Source organism: Oncorhynchus kisutch, linkage group LG11 (assembly GCF_002021735.2).
Source record: "Oncorhynchus kisutch isolate 150728-3 linkage group LG11, Okis_V2, whole genome shotgun sequence".
NCBI lineage: Eukaryota > Metazoa > Chordata > Actinopteri > Salmoniformes > Salmonidae > Oncorhynchus > Oncorhynchus kisutch.
Window position 1 is genome coordinate 64,750,533 of NC_034184.2, and position 21,859 is coordinate 64,772,391.

A 21,859-nucleotide genomic window follows, 5' to 3' on the forward strand; every position below is an offset into this window, starting at 1 on the left:
ATATTCAATTTGTTTGTAGCAAAGTGATGAAATCTGTTGATATCATCAGAAAGATTAGTGGTTTGGTTCATCAGGCTTGCTTCCTAACTCTATACTATAGCTTAATTAACTGTAATATTGTCTGGGCCAGTACATATGCCTCCTACCTACACAAATTACTCATCATACAAAATACATTTAATTACCTGGCTCCATCTGCACCTTTGTTTAAGAAACTCAATATCTTGTCTATTTACAACATTAATGTACGCCAGTTATGCACTTTCATCTACAAATACTCATACCTCCCAGATAGTTTACCTAACCCTTCAATAGATTCTTCCATGGTCATTCTGAAATCGATCTATATAACACAAGACACTACGAATACCTTCATCCTCCCCACTGCCGCACCTCACATAGTCAATTCTGTATCAGATACAGAGGTACCTTACTCTGGAATTCTTATCTTCACATTGCCAAAACCTCATCATCCCTCAATAACTTAAAGCAAAGACTGGGGGTCAGCCTGAAACTACATAATAATTCCCTCCATATAGCCTAACTCTCTCTCTCACACACACACACACACGTTTTTTTCTTGTATACTGAGTATATCATGTACAATTATAATTAATATGCTTTGATTAACTGATTTAAAGAACACCTCACTTGCACAATGTTTTTACACGTTTTTTTTCAAATCTATTCTGTCTTTCACGTCTTTTCTTTGGTGCAAATAAATAAAACCTAAAACATTGGCTCTGTTTCAACCCAATTAGATCCACTCCAGTGTTCAAAGTGCAAGGCCTATGCACGCTGTGCATCTGAGGGAATCAAGTATCCTTGAGTAATGTTCTCAGGACATTGTGAACAACCCTTACAATTACAATCATCTCAGTGGAATTCCAACAAGGATAAACACTGCGGTAACAAATCTAATGAGAGATAAAGCTACAGATCCTTTACAATAACTTTTCTTGACATGAATCCAATATTTGAGAAGGCCCAGGACTACACTATTGTTTTGACTACCAAAAATAGACCATGGACTTATAAAGACACAAATAACAAGCCTGGCTAACAAGGTTTCCCATCCATCCATCAATTAATCCATCCATCCATCCATCCAGTACCTTCTTCGTCATTTGAACTGGCATGTGGGGAGGGGTTAAGGAAGATACAAGACACACGAATGGAAGCATGCAACCATGGTAACCACAATTGGAAGGAAATATGTAGAACGAACTGCCAAGACTGGAGACATATTGCTTATATGCAAAGATGTGAATCATTTGATTTGATGTGCCAAGATTGGTAGCCCTTTTGTTTATTTCATTCACGGAATGAAAAGTTGGGTCTTTAACAAGAAATGTTCATTCACAATGGCCATGTTATTCCTTTACCCCTCTCTTTCCCAGGAGATCTCTCATGAAGATGTTTCCACAATCAGGGAAATCGATTATCTTCGACACATTTCCTGATCCGACAGATACCTGGGAGATCATCGAGACCATCGGGAAAGGGACTTATGGCAAAGTCTATAAAGTACTCAACAAGATCGATGGCAGCAAAGCGGCTGTCAAGATACTGGACCCCATCCATGTGAGTAATGTTTCCTTACTTTCTGAAGTATGTGTGTCTGCATGTCGAGGTGCATGCTTTTGAAATGAGCATGTTGGGTTTTGGTTTTTAAGTAGGCCAATAATAGGAATGTCCTTTCTTGCCATGCAGGTGTTGTTGTATGCATTAGTGTGACTGGCCGGCAGTAGCCTTCGGTATGTTTATGATCCTGGGGAGCCATAGTGAGGACGCATCACATTACCTGTAGCCCCAGAACTGTCATGTGGGGAGTTTCAGGGAGCTTCAGGTCCTGGGCTGCCATCCATGATGAATAGAAACTACACATTGGTCAGGAACGTGGTTTTCGGACAAGTTTCACATGGATTTTCCCGTTTATTTTCCACATATTAGAAAAATGTCACGTGAGGAAAATAAATTGCACATTCTCAGACATGTGTAAAGTTTCACAAAGATTTTTCACATATATTTTTCACACGACTTCACTTTCCAACATTTCACATGTGCTATTCTAAGTTTCACATGTGTGCTTTTGGAACCGGTGGGATTGGAGTCCATGTCTCCCACAGGAGAAGCCAATGTCTTGACTGTTCGATCAAGAGGGCCAAAATTGGGTTTCTCTTCCAATGTATATCTAATGAACACAATGGGAGACAGAGAGCTGTTTTAAAGGTGTTTATTTGTAACGGACCACAGGAGGAGGCAGGTAGCTGGGTCCAGGGGCAGGCAGAAGGTCATACACAGGGGGTCCAAAAAGGCAACAGTACAGGCAGAGAAAAGGCTAGTAACGTCACCCAGGATTTCAGGCAATAGGTTGATAACAGGAGTACAGACAGGGAGAAGGCGTTGTTAGTTAGGCAGGCCAAAACTATCATACACGGGAGGATTAAATTGCAGGGAACCCAGCGCTCCAAATAGACGTGTGTCACACGTCAAAAAACAAACAATATCTCACAATGACGGGGTGCAAAGAACTTAACTAAATAGTGTGTGATAATGACATACAGGTGTGTGAACAGGTTATCAGAATTCAAGTGATTGGGATCTGGAGAGTGAGCTGCGTTCAAGAGATCTACGTGTTTGAGAGTGTGAGCTGGAAAGTGGGCTGGAAAGTGAGCTGCGTTCAGGGGATCTATGTGTTTGAGCGTGTGAGTTGGAAACAGACGTTACAGTATATTTATTATAAATTTCTCTCAATCTCAGAATATTGACTCTTCAATAAAAAATAGGGCTGTCAAATGATAAATGTTTTTTAAAATGAGTTAATCGTAGGATTTGCTGTGATTAATCACAATTAATAGCAAATTCAGAATTTTCTCGAATTGAGCTGTCATTTAAGCTTTTTTACATAAAGAATATTAACGTCTTGATATTGTCCAAGGTAACAGTTAGCAAAATCAGGTAAATTTAAGATTTAGCAAAGCTATCATCAAGGCTAAGGGTGGCTACTTTGATGAATCTCAAATATAAAATATATTTGTTTAACACTTTGTTGGTTACTTCATGAATTCATATGTTATTTCATAGTTTTGATGTCTTCATTATTATTGTACAATGTAGAGAGAACTGAAAATAAAGAAAAACTCTTGAATGAGTAGGAGTAAACTTTTGACTGTATATTTAAGAGCCAAAACATTTATAATAGAAATAAAAAATCCTCAGAAACGGCAAATTGTTCTCGTTGACTTGCATACTAAATTTAACTAGCTAGCTTGTTTTTCACTCGTCAAAACAATAAGAGGATACAACAAAAAAAGACCAGAAAACTCATCACAATTTTGTTAAACATGTCATCTCTAGATTTAGAAAATGTAACCATGTGTACAAACTGGAAAACAGGATAAAAAAATAATAAGATATGGAGAGATAGATTCGCTGTTCTTTTCACTGGACTTCAAAGTTGGAAGAAGGAACACACCAAATGCCTCTCTCTTGTGGTATCGCATAGTATACATGTATATCAGTGGAACCCCATGGAGCACTGCAATAAAAATGGAGTGGATGGCTCAGGAAAAATAAATCATTATTTTTTTACGCACTTTAACTATTATACACAGGTAGGAAACATTGCTACTGCAACATGTTAACACCACCTTTTCACATGTGAGGAGAATAACATTATTTCACCCCCACTGTGAACTTGCAATTCCACATGTGAAAGTGATATTTTCACATTAAGAGTTTTCTTTATGTGAAACTGCAAATGTGATTTTCACATGATTGTTTTTCACATGTGAACATGCAATTGCCTTTAAACAGATTGGAAAATTCCAGAAAACTTTGTCATGGCTTTAGAAGCTTCTGAAAGGCTTATTGACATCATTTGAACCCATTGGAGGTGTACCTGTGGATATATTTCAAGTCATACCTTCAAACTCAGTGCCTCTTTGTTTGACATCATGGGAAAATCAAAAGAAATCAGCCTAAAATTATTGTAGACCTCCACAAGTCTGGTTCATCCTTGGGAGCAATTTCCAAACGCCTGAAGGTACCACGATCATCTGTACAAACAATAGTATGCAAGTATAAACACCATGGGACCACAAAGCCATCATACCGCTCAGGAAGGAGATGCGTTCTGTTTCCTAGAGATGAACGTACTGTGGTTCGAAAAGTGCAAATCAATCCCAGAACAACAGCAAAGGACCTTGTGAAGATGCTGGAGGAAACAGGTACAAAAGTATCTACAGTTGAAGTCAGACGTTTACATACACCTAAGCCAAATACATTTAAACTCAGTTTTTCACAATTCCTGATATTTAATCCTAGCAAAAATTCCCTGTCTTAGGTCAGTTAGGATCAACACTTTATTTTAGGAATGTGAAATGTCAGAATAATAGTAGAGCGAATGATTTATTTCAGCTTTTATTTCTTTCATCACATTCCCAGTGGGTCAGAAGTTTACATACACTCAATTAGTATTTGGTAGCATTGCCTTTAAATTGTTTAACGTCAGTCAAACATTTCTGGCAGCCTTCCACAAGATTCCCACAATCAGTTGGGTGAATTTTGGCCCATTCCTCCTGACAGAGCTGGTGTAACTGAGTCAGGTTTGTAGGCCTCCTTGCTCGCACACACTTTTTCAGTTCTGCCCACATATTTTCTATGGGATTGAAGTAAAACGAGTCCTATATCGACATAACCTGAATGGCCGCTCTGCAAGGAAGAAGCCACTGCTCCAAAACCGCCATAAAATAGCCAGACTACGGTTTGCAACTGCACATGGTGACAAAGATTGTACTTTTTGGAGAAATGTCCTCTGTTCTGATGAAACAAAAACAGAACTGTTTCGCCATAATGACCATCATTATGTTTGGAGGAAAAGGGGGGAGGCTTGCAAGTCAAAGAACACCATCCCAACCATGAAGCACAGGGGTGGCAGCATCATGTTGTGGTGGTGCTTTGCTGCAGGAGGGAGTGGTGCACTTCACAAAATAGATGGCATCATGAGGGAGGAAAATTATGTGGATATATAAACTGCAATTCACGTGAGGTGAAAACATGTTATTTTCGTCACACGAGAAAAGGTGATGTTAACACGTGAACTGTACATTTAATACATGTGAACATATGGTGTCGTGAAAACAGCCATTTCAAATGTGAAAATCCGATTTTCACATGTTAAACTGCAAATTTAAAGTCTATCTTACTGGCTTCTGTTCTCTTCTGAGGCTCTGTCTTCTGTTTGGTCACACTTTGTCACTTTATCAAATCTTTTCTCTCTTTCTTTATGTCATCTTCTCTATGTCTCTCTCTCTCTCAGTCCGTCTTCAGTCTCCACAACAGACTTCCCCAACCTCCTCATTAGAATTCTTCCTTCTCTTTCTTTCTCTTAATCAATTTATACATTTTAATCTATCTCCATCTATCTCTCTCTGTATAGCTTAATATCAAGCCTCCCCTTCTTTTGTTAACAACACAAAGCATCGACTGTAGATTTACCTGGGTTGTGCTTTCAAGGCCCTACAATTACACCGAAAGAGGGAAATGTTTCATTGTTCATTCATGAAACGTATATTTTATTACTGATCTAGAGACAATACACGTTTGAAATGTACGTGGTTGCTATGGCTATAAAACCCAGCTAACATTTTCTTCCTCTCACTCAGTTTTGAGAAGTTAAATCTGGTGAGATGCTGGAGAAATAGGACACAAACGGCACATTGCTATGTTGAAAGACAATTTGAAAATGATCAACTACAGTAGCTACTTGACTGTAAAATGTTTTTATTATTGGCCATGTAGTTCAGTAAGCAGTAGAAGTGTTTACAATTCCTAACAATGGTTTCTTTCAAAAGCAGATACTCAACACTATACGTGGACAAGGTTTAAGTAGATTATGTAACTCTTGTTGTGTTCATTTGCTTTTCCAGGTACAATTTTTTATTTTACCTTTATTTAACCAGGCAAGTCAGTTAAGAACAAATTCTTATTTTCAATGACGGCCTAGGAACAGTGGGTTAACTGCCTGTTCAGGGGCAGAACGACAGATTTGTACCTTGTCAGCTCGGGGGTTTGAACTTGCAACCTTCCGGTCACTAGTCCAACGCTCTAACCACTAGGCTACCCTGGCAATATCAAGTGAAAGCGTAATGAACAGTTGTTTTTATCCATTAAACTCTCGCATCATCTTAATAACTGTCTCATTAGTCTGTAGAGAGTTTGTTACTGTTTTTCATTAATGAAGAATAATTATCTATAGACCGTTCTGAGAGGAGCATCCTTTTAATCAATCGGTTGATAGGTTCCAGCAGAGAACACAAGCACAATATCACTCATTAAAGATGATCAGATTCGTAAGCATTGAGATGACATTTTAGGAACCGCAGCTGTTGGTTCCATTATGACTGTTTAATTCCTCTTTGTGATGCGAGCATGTACTGTGATTTGACATATGATTGAATACATAACATGACCAAAAACAATGTATGATAAGACTTGGCTGCAGAACACCAAATTGTTACAGATCGGTCATTGAGGATTCATGGTAAGTCTTCTGTCATTTTACGTGGTTGACCCCATGTTGGTTCTTGTTTTCCAGGATATCGATGAGGAGATTGAAGCAGAATACAATATCCTCAAGGCTCTCTCTGACCACTCCAATGTGGTTAAATTCTTTGGGATGTACTACCAGAAGGATGTCAAAAACGGGGACCAGTTGTGGCTAGTTCTTGAGGTAAAGCCCACAATGTTTTTGTTGTTGTACATCAATGTGACTAACTATTTACATTTTAGTCAATTATAAGACACTCTTATCCAGAGTGACTTACAGAAGCAATTAGGGTTAAGTGCCTTGTTCAATGATAGATTTGTTCAACTAGTCAGCTCTATACAAGGTAGACAGCACAGTGGTAAAGGGCCAAGGCGGGGGAAGGTATTATGTAACCGTATAAGATCCAGCAGGAGGTCTGGACATACAGCTTTCCCATAGAAGGCCATATGGGCTCTCGTGTCATTGGCTCAACCTGTGTCGTGCTGAGAGAAGCAGAGGGGGGATTTGCATTTCCTGGGCCGTCTCCACGAATCAGCGTGGACAGCTGATTTTGCTCTTGTCTGGCTGAGTGCAGTATATTCTGGGTGTCCAGGGGCTGTTTCACGACTGCAAATATAAGTTCATTACACTTTTTATACTACCCTGCAATCGCCAACATACAGTTGAAGTCAGAATGTTACATACACTTAGGTAAGAGTCATTAAAACAAATGTTTCAACCACTCCAAAAATGTAATGTTAACAAACTATAGTTTTGGCAAGCCGGTTAGGACATCTACTTTGTGCATGACACAAGTAATTTTTCCAACAATTGTTTACAGACAGATTATTTCACTTTTAATTCACTGTATTACAATTCCAGTGGGTCAGAAGTTTACATACACTAAGTTGACTGTGCCTTTAAACAGCTTGGAAAATTCCAGAAAACTATGTCATGGCTTTAGAAGCTTCTGATAGGCTTATTGACATCATTTGAACCCATTGGAGGTGTACCTGTGGATATATTTCAAGTCATACCTTCAAACTCAGTGCCTCTTTGTTTGACATCATGGGAAAATCAAAAGAAATCAGACAAAAATTATTGTAGACCTCCACAAGTATGGTTCATCCTTGGGAGCAATTTCCAAACGTCTGAAGGTACCACATTCATCTGTAAAAACAATAGTACGCAAGTATTAACACCATGGGACCACGCAGCCGTCATACCACTCAGGAAGGAGACGCGTACTTTGGTGTGAAAAGTGCAAATCAATCCCAGAACAACAGCAAAGGACCTTGTGAAGATGCTGGAGGGAACAGGTACAAAGTATCTACAGTTGAAGTCGGACGTTTACATACACCTAAGCCAAATACATTTAAACTCAGTTTTTCACAATTCCTGACATTTGATCCTAGCAAAAATTCCCTGTCTTAGGTCAGTTAGGATCAACACTTTATTTTAAGAATGTGAAATGTCAGAATAATAGTAGAGAGAATGATTTATTTCAGCTTTTATTTCTTTCATCACATTCCCAGTGGGTCAGAAGTTTACATACACTCAATGAGTATTTGGTAGCATTGCCTTTAAATTGTTTAACTTCGGTCAAACGTTTTGGGTAGCCTTCCACGAGCTTCCCACAATAAGTTGGGTGAATTTTGGCCCATTCCTCCTAACAGAGCTGGTTTGTAGGCCTCCTTGCTCGCACACCCTTTTTCAGTTCTGCCCACACATTTTCTGCCCACACGTTGATTGAAAGGTATGGATGGAAAACCAGGAAACATAACTGCTCTGAAGGACCTGAGTTGGGGATACCTTCCCTGGAGGCCCTATCATGGGAAGCTTATGTTCAGTATTGGTGTGGGTAAGACTCAACCTCAGGTAAAGGATTTAGCTGAGCAATGCGCCTCAGGATTATAGCAGGTATCCCCAGGTGACCCTTTTATACAACGCACATAAACATGTATAAATACTGTTCAAACTGAAGCATGTGTTGTTACAGTTTATAGTAGTGAGTTTTTTGGGCAATACAAAGGCACAATGTCCGCAGTCCAGTAAGCTTGTCAGTGTTACTAACTATTCTACTGAAAGTACAGTGTAATGCCTCGATTAGAAAGGATTTCCTCATTTCAACATGTCAAGTCAAGCGCACTATTTGACTGGCTCAAGAGGAAGAATAACCGCAGTGAAGGCTGAGACTTTTTGCCAGGCTGCATTTTTATTCACTCAATGAAAAACAACCTCATCCTTCTGAACGTACTGAGTGTGAATTTCATGACTCAACTATGAAAACGGTGGTATTTGAGAGAGAAATTCAAGGGGACCTGGTTGATGTTATGATTGTGAGAGGCAATGTGGCCCGTAGCTCTGCATCCTTTATGTTGTATTTCCCCCAGAATGCCAAGCTCCAGACAAACGTGTTACAGAGGTCAACCTGCGTCTGACGAAAGTGTTAGCGAGATCTGATGCGCCACTAGCTGAGCTTTGTGCTGTCTGAAATTTGACCCTCAAATTTGAGTTCCTGGTGTGAAGATCGAGAGAGACTATTTCAAATATAATATGAATGGCTGGTAATAATGGTTAGCTGGCCCAAGAGGCTCTGGTGAGAAAGCTCATAGCGCCAAAAGTCACACATGCTGTCTGTGTTGGATGTTCAGATTCCAGTTGTGTGTTCGTTTGTGTCAAAACACATAATATCTTTGTATGTAGGGCTAGATGTAGGATATTTTCTGTATGTTACCGAACAGTGTTTGCCAGTGTACGTGTGTGCGTTTTTGAGTTGTGCGAGTGTGATTGTGAATGTAAATGTGCACCTGCGTGCATACGTGCGTGCGTGTGCAGGCGATTGTGTGTGCACGTGTATCCCCGGCATTTGTGTGTGAGCCCCTATCGAAGCATGTAGGACAAGCGGCCTCTCTGCTGTGCCTCAGGGAAGGTTATTTGTTGGCCTGCTTCTTAACTGATGTTGTCCTCCGTGCCGCTGTGTTCTGTGTGATGCTTCAGCCTGTTTCCATTACCCTAGCCTCTTTTACAAGTCTGTAATCTAAGGTAAAGTAGCCAAGCTTGAACAAAGCTCACACATTTCTGTTATCCAAGTTCAGAGTGGCTTGAACATTATCATCTATCCCCTCTCGGTGTAATGCTAGCCCAGTAGATAGTTTTCACATCGCCAGCTTATGTTTCTGCCTGGCTGTCCTCAGTTTCCTTCTCGGTGGAAGGGTCGTTTAATCACCTGTCTGACTTTAGATGTCAGGCTCCTCTCTGAATGAAAGTCGGACTTCAAACCCATAATGTGACCAGCAGGAGGACAGGGGCTTTCTGTTAGCATAATCAACATAAGCATACCCTGAATAAAATGTTACCACACCATTCAGACTTCCAAAGCATACCAATCAAGGGCCGCAGTCTTTGTTAGAGTAAATCCTATTCTGTCACAAGGCAGGTGTTGATATGTACCAATTGTGTCTTTGTTTTAAGTCCTCACTAGGGCTCCCTGAGGTATTTCAGTGGAGCACAATTACCGCGGGTTAGAAAAGCAAAGCCAGTGTTTGGGTGAGTTCAGTCAGCTTTGCAACTTTGTTTACTCTCTATCCCCACTGTGTTTTGCATATCTGTATGCAAACTCTTTCCTCATGCAAAAACCTCCAGCCAACAGCCCAAATCTGAGGGACTAATCCACGGGGCTGAAATCACTGCCAGTCGCGTTACTGGACGCTGTATGTGTGTGTGTGTGTGTGTGTGTGTGTGTGTGTGTGTGTGTGTGTGTGTGTGTGTGTGTGTGTGTGTGTGTGTGTGTGTGTGTGTGTGTGTGTGTGGGTGTGCGTGCGTGCGTGCTTGCATCTGTGAGTGTGTGTATGAGAGTGTGTGCATGTGTGTGTATTTATACAAAGGGAGAGGGGAAAATACAAAGGGGTGAAGATGGGTGATAGAGGATGCAATCACCATGGTTACAGTCCTTCCTTCTGAACTGTAATTTTCCGTGGTTCATTGTGGATCAGAGGATCCCCTCTCCTCATGCCACGCTGCTCATTATGACGACGATCTGCACAAATTGCATCCTTCACTTTGTTGCTTCCTCATTGGGCCTCATTGGGCTCTGCTCTTGCGCTTATAACTCAGTCTCTCTAGTGGACTCCTTTATGATAGATAGCGGATGTGGGGAGATGAGGGAGCTTTCATCTTTTGCTCCCAATCTGGGTCCATTGAAGGTTTGAGACCTCAACCCTATCAAAACTTCAAAGATACCAATAAAGGGACCAATTTGTTTCTCTAATTGGGAATATTGTCGACCTAAATTGTATACCTTGATATATTTGGTTCTCATGGTTGAATGGTAAACCCAAGGAGCTGTGCTATTTATGGGGCGGCAAGTAGCCTAGTGGTTAGAGCGTTGGGCCAGTAACCAAAATGTTGCTAGATCGAATCCTCAAGGTTAAAATTTGTCGTTCTGTCCCTAACAAGACAGTTAACCCACTGTTCCTAGGCCGTCATTGTAAATAAGAATTTGTTCTTGCCTAGTTAAATAAAAGAAAATGTAATTCTCAAGATCTTATTTCACATGGCTTTTTAAATTTACTTGGTACTTTATGATGAAAAAGCCACGAACTAACATAATCAGGAGTTTAGTTAGGAGTAACTTTAATTCAACTTTAATGTCCTCCTATCTTTGAAATCAAATCAAATCAAATTTTATTTGTCACGTGCGCCGAATACAACAGGTTCACCTTACAGTGAAATGCTTACTTACAGGCTCTAACCAAAAGTGCAATTTAAAAAAAAAAGTATTAGGTGAACAATAGGTAAGTAAAGAAATAAAAACAACAGTAAAAAGACAGTTAAAAAAAAACAGTAGCGAGGCTAAATACAGTAGCGAGGCTAAATACAGTAGCGAGGCTAAATACAGTAGCGAGGCTAAATACAGGCACCGGTTAGTCAGGCTGATTGAGGTAGGATGTACATGTAGATATGGTTAGAGTGACTATGCATATATGATAAACAGAAAGTAGCAGTAGCGTAAAAGAGGGGCTGGCGGGTGGTGGGTGGCGGGAAACAATGCAGATAGTCCGGTTAGCCAATGTGCAGGGGCACTGGTTGGCTGGGCTAATTGAGGTAGTATGTATATGAATGTATAGTTAAAGTGACTATGCATATATGATAAACAGAGAGTAGCAGCAGCGTAAAATAAGGGTTGGGGGGGGCACACAATGCAAATAGTCCAGGTAGCCATTTGATTACCTGTTCAGGAGTCTTATGGCTTGGGGGTAAAAGCTGTTGAGAAGCCTTTTGGTCTTAGACTTGGCACTCCGGTACCGCTTGCCATGCAGTAGCAGAGAGAATAGTCTATGACTAGGGTGGCTGGCGTCTTTGACAATTTGTAGCGCCTTCCTCTGACACCGCCTGCTGTAGAGGTCCTGGATGGCAGGCAGCTTAGCCCCAGTGATGTACTGGGTCGTACGCACTACCCTCTGTAGTGCCTTGCGGTCGGAGGCCGAGCAATTGCCGTACCAGGCAGTGATGCTCTCGATGTTCCAGCTGTAGAACCTTTTGAGGATCTGAGGACCCATGCCAAATCTTTTTAGTTTCCTGAGGGGGAATAGGCTTTGTCGTGCCCTCGTGCCCGACTGTCTTGGTGTGTTAGTACCATTTGTTGGTGAAGTGGACACCAAGGTACTTGAAGCTCTCAACCTTCTCCACTACAGCCCCATCGATGAGAAGGGGGGGCGTGCTCCTTTCCTGTAGTCCACAATCATCTCCTTAGTCTTGGTTACGTTGAGGGATAGGTTGTTATTCTGGCACCACCCGGCCAGGTTACTGACCTCCTCCCTATAGGCTGTCTCGTAGTTGTCGGTGCTCAGGCCTACCATTGTTGCGTCGTCTGCAAACTTAATGATGGTGTTGGAGTTGTGCCTGGCCATGCAGCCGTGGGTGAACAGGGATTACAGGAGGGCACTGAGCCCGCACCCCTGAGGGGCTCCAGTGTTGAGGATCAGCGTGGCAGATGTGTTGCTACCAACCCTCACCACCTGGGGGCTGCCTGTCAGGAAGTGCAAGATCCAGTTGCAGAGGGAGATGTTTAGTCCCAGGATCCTTAGCTTAGTGATGAGCTTTGAGGGTACTATGGTGTTGAACTCTGAGCTGTCGTCAATGAATAGCATTCTCACATAGGTGTTCCTTTTGTCCAGTTGGGAAAGGACAGTGTGGAGTGCAATAGAGATTTCATCATCTGTGGACCTGTTTGGGCGGTATGCAAATTGGAGTGGGTCTAACGTTTCTGGGATAATGGTGTTGATGTGAGTCATTACCAGCCTTTCAAAGCACTTCATGGCTACGGACGTGAGTGCTACGGGTCTGTAGTCATTTAGGCAGGTTGCCTTCATGTTCTTGGGCACAGGGACTATGGTGGTCTGCTTGAAACATGTTGGTATTACAGACTCAATCAGGGACATGTTGAAAATGTCAGTGAAGACACCTGCCAGTTGGTCAGCACATTTTTTTTATTTTTTTTATTTCACCTTTATTTAACCAGGTAGGCTAGTTGAGAACAAGTTCTCATTTACAACTGCGACCTGGCCAAGATAAAGCATAGCAGTGTGAACAGACAACGCAGAGTTACACATGGAGTAAACAATTAACAAGTCAATAACACAGTAGAAAAAAAGGGGGAGTCTATATACAATGTGTGCAAAAGGCATGAGGAGGTAGGCGAATAATTACAATTTTGCAGATTAACACTGGAGTGATAAATGATCAGATGGTCATGTACAGGTAGAGATATTGGTGTGCAAAAGAGCAGAAAAGTAAATAAATAAAAACAGTATGGGGATGAGGTAGGTGAAAATGGGTGGGCTATTTACCAATAGACTATGTACAGCTGCAGCGATCGGTTAGCTGCTCAGATAGCTGATGTTTGAAGTTGGTGAGGGAGATAAAAGTCTCCAATTTTTGCAATTCGTTCCAGTCACAGGCAGCAGAGTACTGGAACGAAAGGCGGCCAAATGAGGTGTTGGCTTTAGGGATGATCAGTGAGATACACCTGCTGGAGCGCGTGCTACGGATGGGTGTTGCCATCGTGACCAGTGAACTGAGATAAGGCGGAGCTTTACCTAGCATGGACTTGTAGATGACCTGGAGCCAGTGGGTCTGGCGACGAGTATGTAGCGATGGCCAGCCGACTAGAGCTTACAAGTCGCAGTGGTGGGTGGTATAAGGTGCTTTAGTGACAAAACGGATGGCACTGTGATAGACTGCATCCAGTTTGCTGAGTAGAGTGTTGGAAGCCATTTTGTAGATGACATCGCCGAAGTCGAGGATCGGTAGGATAGTCAGTTTTACTAGGGTAAGCTTGGCGGCGTGAGTGAAGGAGGATTTGTTGCGGAATAGAAAGCCGACTCTTGATTTGATTTTCGATTGGAGATGTTTGATATGAGTCTGGAAGGAGAGTTTGCAGTCTAGCCAGACACCTAGGTACTTATAGATGTCCACATATTCAAGGTCGGAACCATCCAGGGTGGTGATGCTAGTAGGGCATGCGGGTGCAGGCAGCGATCGGTTGAAAAGCATGCATTTGGTTTTACTAGCGTTTAAGAGCAGTTGGAGGCCACGGAAGGAGTGTTGTATGGCATTGAAGCTCGTTTGGAGGTTAGATAGCACAGTTTCCAATGACGGGCCGAAAGTATATAGAATGGTGTCGTCTGCGTAGAGGTGGATCAGGGAATCGCCCGCAGCAAGAGCAACATCATTGATATATACAGAGAAAAGAGTCGGCCCGAGAATTGAACCCTGTGGCACCCCCATAGAGACTGCCAGAGGACCGGACAGCATGCCCTCCGATTTGACACACTGAACTCTGTCTGCAAAGTAATTGGTGAACCAGGCAAGGCAGTCATCCGAAAAACCGAGGCTACTGAGTCTGCCGATAAGAATATGGTGATTGACAGAGTCGAAAGCCTTGGCAAGGTCGATGAAGACGGCTGCACAGTACTGTCTTTTATCGATGGCGGTTATGATATCGTTTAGTACCTTGAGTGTAGCTGAGGTGCACCCGTGACCGGCTCGGAAACCAGATTGCACAGCGGAGAAGGTACGGTGGGATTCGAGATGGTCAGTGACCTGTTTGTTGACTTGGCTTTCGAAGACCTTAGATAGGCAGGGCAGGATGGATATAGGTCTGTAACAGTTTGGGTCCAGGGTGTCTCCCCCTTTGAAGAGGGGGATGACTGTGGCAGCTTTCCAATCCTTAGGGATCTCAGACGATATGAAAGAGAGGTTGAACAGGCTGGTAATAGGGGTTGCGACAATGGCGGCGGATAGTTTCAGAAATAGAGGGTCTAGATTGTCAAGCCCAGCAGATTTGTACGGGTCCAGGTTTTGCAGCTCTTTCAGAACATCTGCTATCTGGATTTGGGTGTTGGCCGAGGTTGGAGTAGCCAGGCGGAAGGCATGGCCAGCCGTTGAGAAATGCTTATTGAAGTTTTCGATAATCATGGATTTATCGGTGGTGACCGTGTTACCTAGCCTCAGTGCAGTGGGCAGCTGGGAGGAGGTGCTCTTGTTCTCCATGGACTTCACAGTGTCCCAGAACTTTTTGGAGTTGGAGCTACAGGATGCAAACTTCTGCCTGAAGAAGCTGGCCTTAGCTTTCCTGACTGACTGCGTGTATTGGTTCCTGACTTCCCTGAACAGTTGCATATCACGGGGAGTATTCGATGCTATTGCAGTCCGCCACAGGATGTTTTTGTGCTGGTCGAGGGCAGTCAGGTCTGGAGTGAACCAAGGGCTGTATCTGTTCTTAGTTCTGCATTTTTTGAACGGAGCATGCTTATCTAAAATGGTGAGGAAGTTACTTTTAAAGAATGACCAGGCATCCTCAACTGACGGGATGAGGTCAATGTCCTTCCAGGATACCCGGGCCAGGTCGATTAGAAAGGCCTGCTCACAGAAGTGTTTTAGGGAGCGTTTGACAGTGATGAGGGGTGGTCGTTTGACTGCGGCTCCGTAGCGGATATAGGCAATGAGGCAGTGATCGCTGAGATCCTGGTTGAAGACAGCGGAGGTGTATTTGGAGGGCCAGTTGGTCAGGATGACATCTATGAGGGTGCCCTTGTTTACAGAGTTAGGGTTGTACCTGGTGGGTTCCTTGATGATTTGTGTGAGATTGAGGGCATCTAGCTTAGATTGTAGGACTGCCGGGGTGTTAAGCATATCCCAGTTTAGGTCACCTAACAGAACAAACTCTGAAGCTAGATGGGGGCGATCAATTCACAAATGGTGTCCAGGGCACAGCTGGGAGCTGAGGGGGGTCGGTAGCAGGTGGCAACAGTGAGAGACTTATTTCTGGAGAGAGTAATTTTCAAAATTAGTAGTTCGAACTGTTTGGGTATGGACCTGGAAAGTATGACATTACTTTGCAGGCTATCTCTGCAGTAGACTGCAACTCCTCCCCCTTTGGCAGTTCTATCTTGACGGAAGATGTTATAGTTGGGTATGGAAATCTCTGAATTTTTGGTGGCCTTCCTGAGCCAGGATTCAGACACAGCAAGGATATCAGTGTTAGCAGAGTGTGCTAAAGCAGTGAGTAAAACAAACTTAGGGAGGAGGCTTCTGATGTTGACATGCATGAAACCAAGGCTTTTTCGATCACAGAAGTCAACAAATGAGGGTGCCTGGGAACATGCAGGGCCTGGGTTTACCTCCACATCACCCGCGGAACAGAGAAGGAGTAGTATGAGGGTGCGGCTAAAGGCTATCAAAACTGGTCGCCTAGAGCGTTGGGGACAGAGAATAAGAGGAGCAGGTTTCTGGGCATGGTAGAATATATTCAGGGCATAATGCGCAGACAGGGGTATGGTGGGGTGTGGGTACAGCGGAGGTAAGCCCAGGCACTGGGTGATGATGAGAGAGGTTGTATCTCTGGACATGCTGGTTGTAATGGGTGAGGTCACCGCATGTGTGGGAGGTGGGACAAAGGAGTTATCAGGGGTGTGAAGAGTGGAACTAGGGGCTCCATTGTGAACTAAAACAATGATAACTAACCTGAACAACAGTATACAAGGCATATTGACATTTGAGAGAGACATACAGCGAGGCATACAGTAGTCACAGGTGTTGAACTGGGAAAGCTAGCTAAAACAGTAGGTGAGACAACAACAGCTAATCAGCTAGCACAACAACAGCAGGTAAAATGGCATTGACTAGGCAACGGGGCCAACAGATAAAACAAACAAGCAGAATGGAGTACCGTGATTAATGGACAGTCCAGCGTGCATCAGCTATATAAACAAATTAAAAATCAAAAAGAGATAGAAAGTAAATATGGGTCCAGTGAGTGTTTGGGACGCGGCGATTCAGACGGTTAGCAGGCCTGTGGCAAGGTAGCAACAAGGTAGCAGTTAGCGGACCGGAGCAAGACAAGCTAGCAGTTAGCAGGCCGAATTAGCAAGCAGGTAGATAGCGAGGGCTAGAGAGTTAGCCTTTGGGGGACGTCGCGATGGGGTGAGTCTGTTTATTCCTCTTCATGCGGTGACATCGATAGACCGGTCGTGGGCCCGGGTATTGTAGCCCAGGAGTATGCTACGGTGGAAGCACAGGTGCTCTGGCCGGGCTAGCTTCAAGCTAAGTGGGTGGAAACGCTAGCCAGGAGTAATCATCCGGGGTTGCGGTTTAGCTAGATAGCTCGCGTTGTTCGAACTGGCGAGAGCTTTCCGAGCTAGAGGTTAGCTGATGACCGGTTAGCTGAAGACCGCTAGCATAGCTGGTGGTTAGCTGGCTAGCTTCAGTTGAGGGGTTCCGGTTCCGAAGTAAATATAAATACTTTAGGAAAAATAGCTACATTGGGTTGCAGGAGAGTATTTGGAAGCTTAGGTTTAGCAAAATGTTTTTAAAGAGACATGCGAAGAGAAATATGTAAAAAACGAAAAAGAAACGATATATACAAGGGACACGACAGGACGACTTACTGCTACGCCATCTTGGAGCACACGTCCTGGTAATCCGTCTGGCCCCGCAGCCTTGTGAATGTTGACCTGTTTAAAAGTCTTACTCACGTCAGCTTCAGAGAGCGTGCTCACACAGTCGTCCGGAACAGCTAATGCTCTCATGTATGCCTCAGTGTTGCTTGCCTCGAAGCGAGCATAGAAGTGATTTGGCTCGTGTCACTGGGCAGCTCGCGGCTGGGCTTCCCTTTGTCGTCTGTAATAGTTTGCAAGCCCTGCCACATAAAATGAACGTCTTTGCCGGGGTTAGTATGATTCAATCTTAGCCCTGTATTGACGCTTTGCCTGTTTGACAGTTCGTCGGCGGGCATAGCAGGATTTCTTATAAGCTTCCGGCTTAGAGTCCCGCACCTTGAAAGCGGCAGCTCTACCATTTTGCTCAGTGCAAATGTTGCCTGTAATCCATGGCTTCTGGTTGGGGTATGTACGTACAGTCACTGTGGGGATGACGACCTCAATGCACTTATTGATAAAGCCATTGACTGATGATAAAGCCAGTGACTGATGTGGTGTACTCCTCAATGCCATCGGATGAATCCCGGAACATGTTCCAGTCTGTGATAGCAAAGCACACAAAGCAGTATTTCAGTCCCTTATTATCAATTATGCAAACAACCTCTATAATATCAGCCCAATGTTACAATTTGTATTATTATCTTTGTGGTACTAATAGCTCTTCCAGCATCGTATAAGTCATAAATTGATATTGCTGTCTATTCTGTTCCCATGTTGTATTTATGATTTTTATTTTATTCAGTGGACATTAGTCTTCTCCTCACTAACAGCACATAACACATTGCTAATTAAATGATACTGCCTGAGAAGCCGGTGTTCGGAGGATAAATTGGCACAGGTGTTGTGTACCATCATATTCAAATAATGATTGACATATTTTCATTAAAGATGTCAATTTGATTACTGTATTCATACTATTTAATCCTTCCATGAGATATAGTCCTGACACAAATCTAGGGTTGCTACCTAAGCCGGCTGGTTGTTCATTCTATCGGTTAGGTTGCCAGAGACGAGACCCAGTCGTGAAGTCTTTTTGTTCTCAACCTATGGACCTTCGTTCTAAATGTTTCATTGCCGTGATGACTAGCAACACTCTTATCCCTTGCTTGCTAGCTAGCCAACTTCGGCTAACACAGTCACGTCAAACAGTGCAGCCAGAATAACAGCAAAGTGCAGCATTTGTGTTTGTTTAAGCTGTTTTCTAGTGACATTTATTTTGATACATCCATAACAATGAGCTAATGATGTGCGATTTTGCCTGGCATAGAACATTTGCTTTTTGATATTGAAACAATGTTGCAAATTTCGGAGAGATAGACAGCAAAATTTATACAAATCTCAAAAAAAAATTGTGGTGGAGATTAAGTTTAGAAATGTCCTTTTTGGGCTGATCAGACAGTGGATTGCGCAGTGAGATGGAACATTAGGAATTTTAACGTCATAGCCTTAGCCGGTGGTAACTTGTGGAATAGACACCGGCTGGAATTAAGTTTGAACCAATCAGCATCCAGGATTACACCCACATAAAAGGAAATAAGGCCTTGAGTGCCAGGGAGTAAAGTGGTTGGCAGGATAAAGCTAGCATCTTGGGTAGTTCTGGCTTCACATATGTTTTTAATCTCTGCATCCAGAATCAAATCATGCGTGCAGGCTGGTCAGCTACTCAACAACTGTATAATGGTTTGTCTGATACGAGTAACTTCCTATGTGCAGGGCTAGCTATACCTATGCCTGACTACTACTGTTTCCCCTCACTGAGTTGCTACACAATGTTGAGGTTCCAGTTCCTCACAGAGATACGGTGCCTAATGACACCCTGTCTTACACTTACAGTGTGTGCTTTTGGAAGTCATCGAATCAAATCACATTTTATTTGTCACACACACGTGTTTAGCAGATGTTATTGCGGGTGTAGCGAAATGAGTGAAGGTAAGCCGATGTAAAAATACTTGTAGCTATGTCATTCAGTATCAAAGCTCAAAGGAGAACCTCTGAGCTGATAACACCAGACTTAAACGGTAATGCAAACTCTTATGTGGGTAAGCTAGTTGAACGGCAATACGCTCAAACAACGGTTAGTGTCATCAGTAGTGCCGTTATCACAGTGTTATGGCAGTTGTCGTCAGCTTTTACATATTGCTACATACATGGCTAAATATGGTACAGACTTATTTTTTAAACCAATGAAAATGATCCAAAACAACCAAACAATTACCATGAAGCACGTTGGCATGATTAGTATTGGCGCACACTGCAACTATCAATTCTATGACCACCATCCCACCATAATAATGAAGGATCATTGCAGCGATGGCATGTTTAATGCAGATAAACTAACAGGGGGAGATTGCGTTCATTATACACCGGGAGACATAAATATTGAGACAGCGATCCCTATGATAGGGGTAGATAATTGTTCCGTCTGTGAAATGAGCTGAGAAGATGGATCCGGTGGTCTGACGTTTAAATAGCCCGGCACTCTGCTTTTTTACTCACATATATCAATCATAGTGTGCCGCTGCTTCAAACCCTCAGCCACTCTGCCCTTGTGTCCCCAATACTTTCATCTGAACAGCAATCAAGTGCTCTGTTCTACGCTTTAAGTTGTGAAATCATTTCATATAAGGTGCTAATAACATGCATCTAATCATGTTTCATTTTATATTTTTTGAAACACACTATTTGTCTTTCAGCTCTGTTGTCTTCAAGCCTCCATTTTACTCCCTTAAAAACCACTGCCCTTATTCTCCCCGACTCCAGGTCGTCGCCAACTCTGGCCGTTATTAATTGACAATGAGGTTTATAATGGCTTTGTTTGTTAGGGCTTTAAATTAAACACAGTCAGAAATAAGAGACCTTGGCCTGAGGACCAAACACGCACACTCACACACACGTACACACACGTACACACGCACACACACACACACACACACACACACACACACACACACACACACACACACACACACACACACACACACACACACACACACACACACACACACACACACACACACACACACACACACACACACAATGATAAAACATCATTTTGTTACAAGTTGAAAAGTAACAAAGGAAAACATGAGATATGTACACATCAGAAAACCTTGCGTAGCTGTTCTTTCAAGAAATCTTTGTGTCCTTTTATGGAGACATCTCTTTGTGCTGCAGTAAACATAGATCTACACAATTATACTGCTCAATATAACTAGCTGCACCTGTAGAGAAAACATCCCCAAGCTTAAAATGGAATGCCCAATCAAAAGGGCTGGTATGGGGAGGGGGGGGGGGGGCATACATATTTGTGACATCCTCATCATCTTTTCTTCTTTCTTTTCATGGTCTTTGATCCATTCACTTCATTTACATGACAAAAGCAGCACCTGATCTGTATTGGATCATGTCCTGTTCTGTTTCGAGGCTTACTGGCCAAACCTTTGAGCTGACAAAGAAGAACTATGGTGATTCACAATATGCATTTCTTTTGAAGCTGTCTTGTTGCAGTGGGGTGATTGGTTAAGGTCCACATATCCTATAGGCGGGATCATCATGTGATGACTCACAGTACCCACAGACAGCTCTTAGTTAATGATTGACAGGACCCGGTATAGCAATGAAGATGACCCAGTATGGAGCTCAGAAAGCTTCACATCTCTACTACTAGTTAGCTATCGTCATCGGGTTTCCACTAGCTACCACAACCACAAAGTCAAAAAGGCTATATCGTAAAAATGTAATAAAACAAAAATGTGCTTTTGTCTTCATTTAAGATTAGAGTTAGGCATAAGGTTAGCAGTGTGGTTAGGGTTAAGGTTAAGGTTAGGTTTAAAATCTGATTTGAAGGAAATAGATTGAAATAGCTGGTGTTTATAAACTTTATGGTTGTGGTAATTAGTTTGTGTACAGTATTTCATACCATCCCTCCATTTTTATTGTGGGTATAAATAGCAGGCTAAGACTTTTAAATCCAACAGCTAGTCTAGCAGAAGGTAGGGGGATGGAGCCGGTGATGGCAGCTAACAGTATTAGCCCCTAAGTCTCAAGTCATTTCCATACAACATGTGAGGAATTATGTTGATGTCTTGTCCAAAGCTGACTGCAATAATGTGCCCACCGTCTCTCGCGGGGAGATAACCATGAGGTTTCAAAACGAAGCCAATATCTGACATTAAAGTATATGTTCTTCGTGTAGTCTGAACTCTGTGGATATTTGACCAATGTTGACAGAAGAGCCAGTTCTATCTGATTTGATGGGTTCTGGTTTAGGGCCAAATGTGGGTATTGATGGAATTAGATATTTCTGGATGTGTACCTGTAACAG

General features: G+C 42.7%; 1 protein-coding gene across 1 annotated transcript in view; it reads left to right on the top strand.

Annotated features, from left to right (window-relative positions):
- The window catches only part of myo3a (myosin IIIA), a 77,779-nt gene that overhangs the window by 6,074 nt on the left and 49,846 nt on the right, over positions 1 to 21,859 (top strand). The window contains exons 2-3 of the mRNA XM_031836104.1: positions 1,401 to 1,584; positions 6,602 to 6,736. Coding sequence (XP_031691964.1) covers positions 1,401 to 1,584; positions 6,602 to 6,736 — 319 coding nt within the window. The remainder of the gene's footprint in view (positions 1 to 1,400; positions 1,585 to 6,601; positions 6,737 to 21,859) is intronic.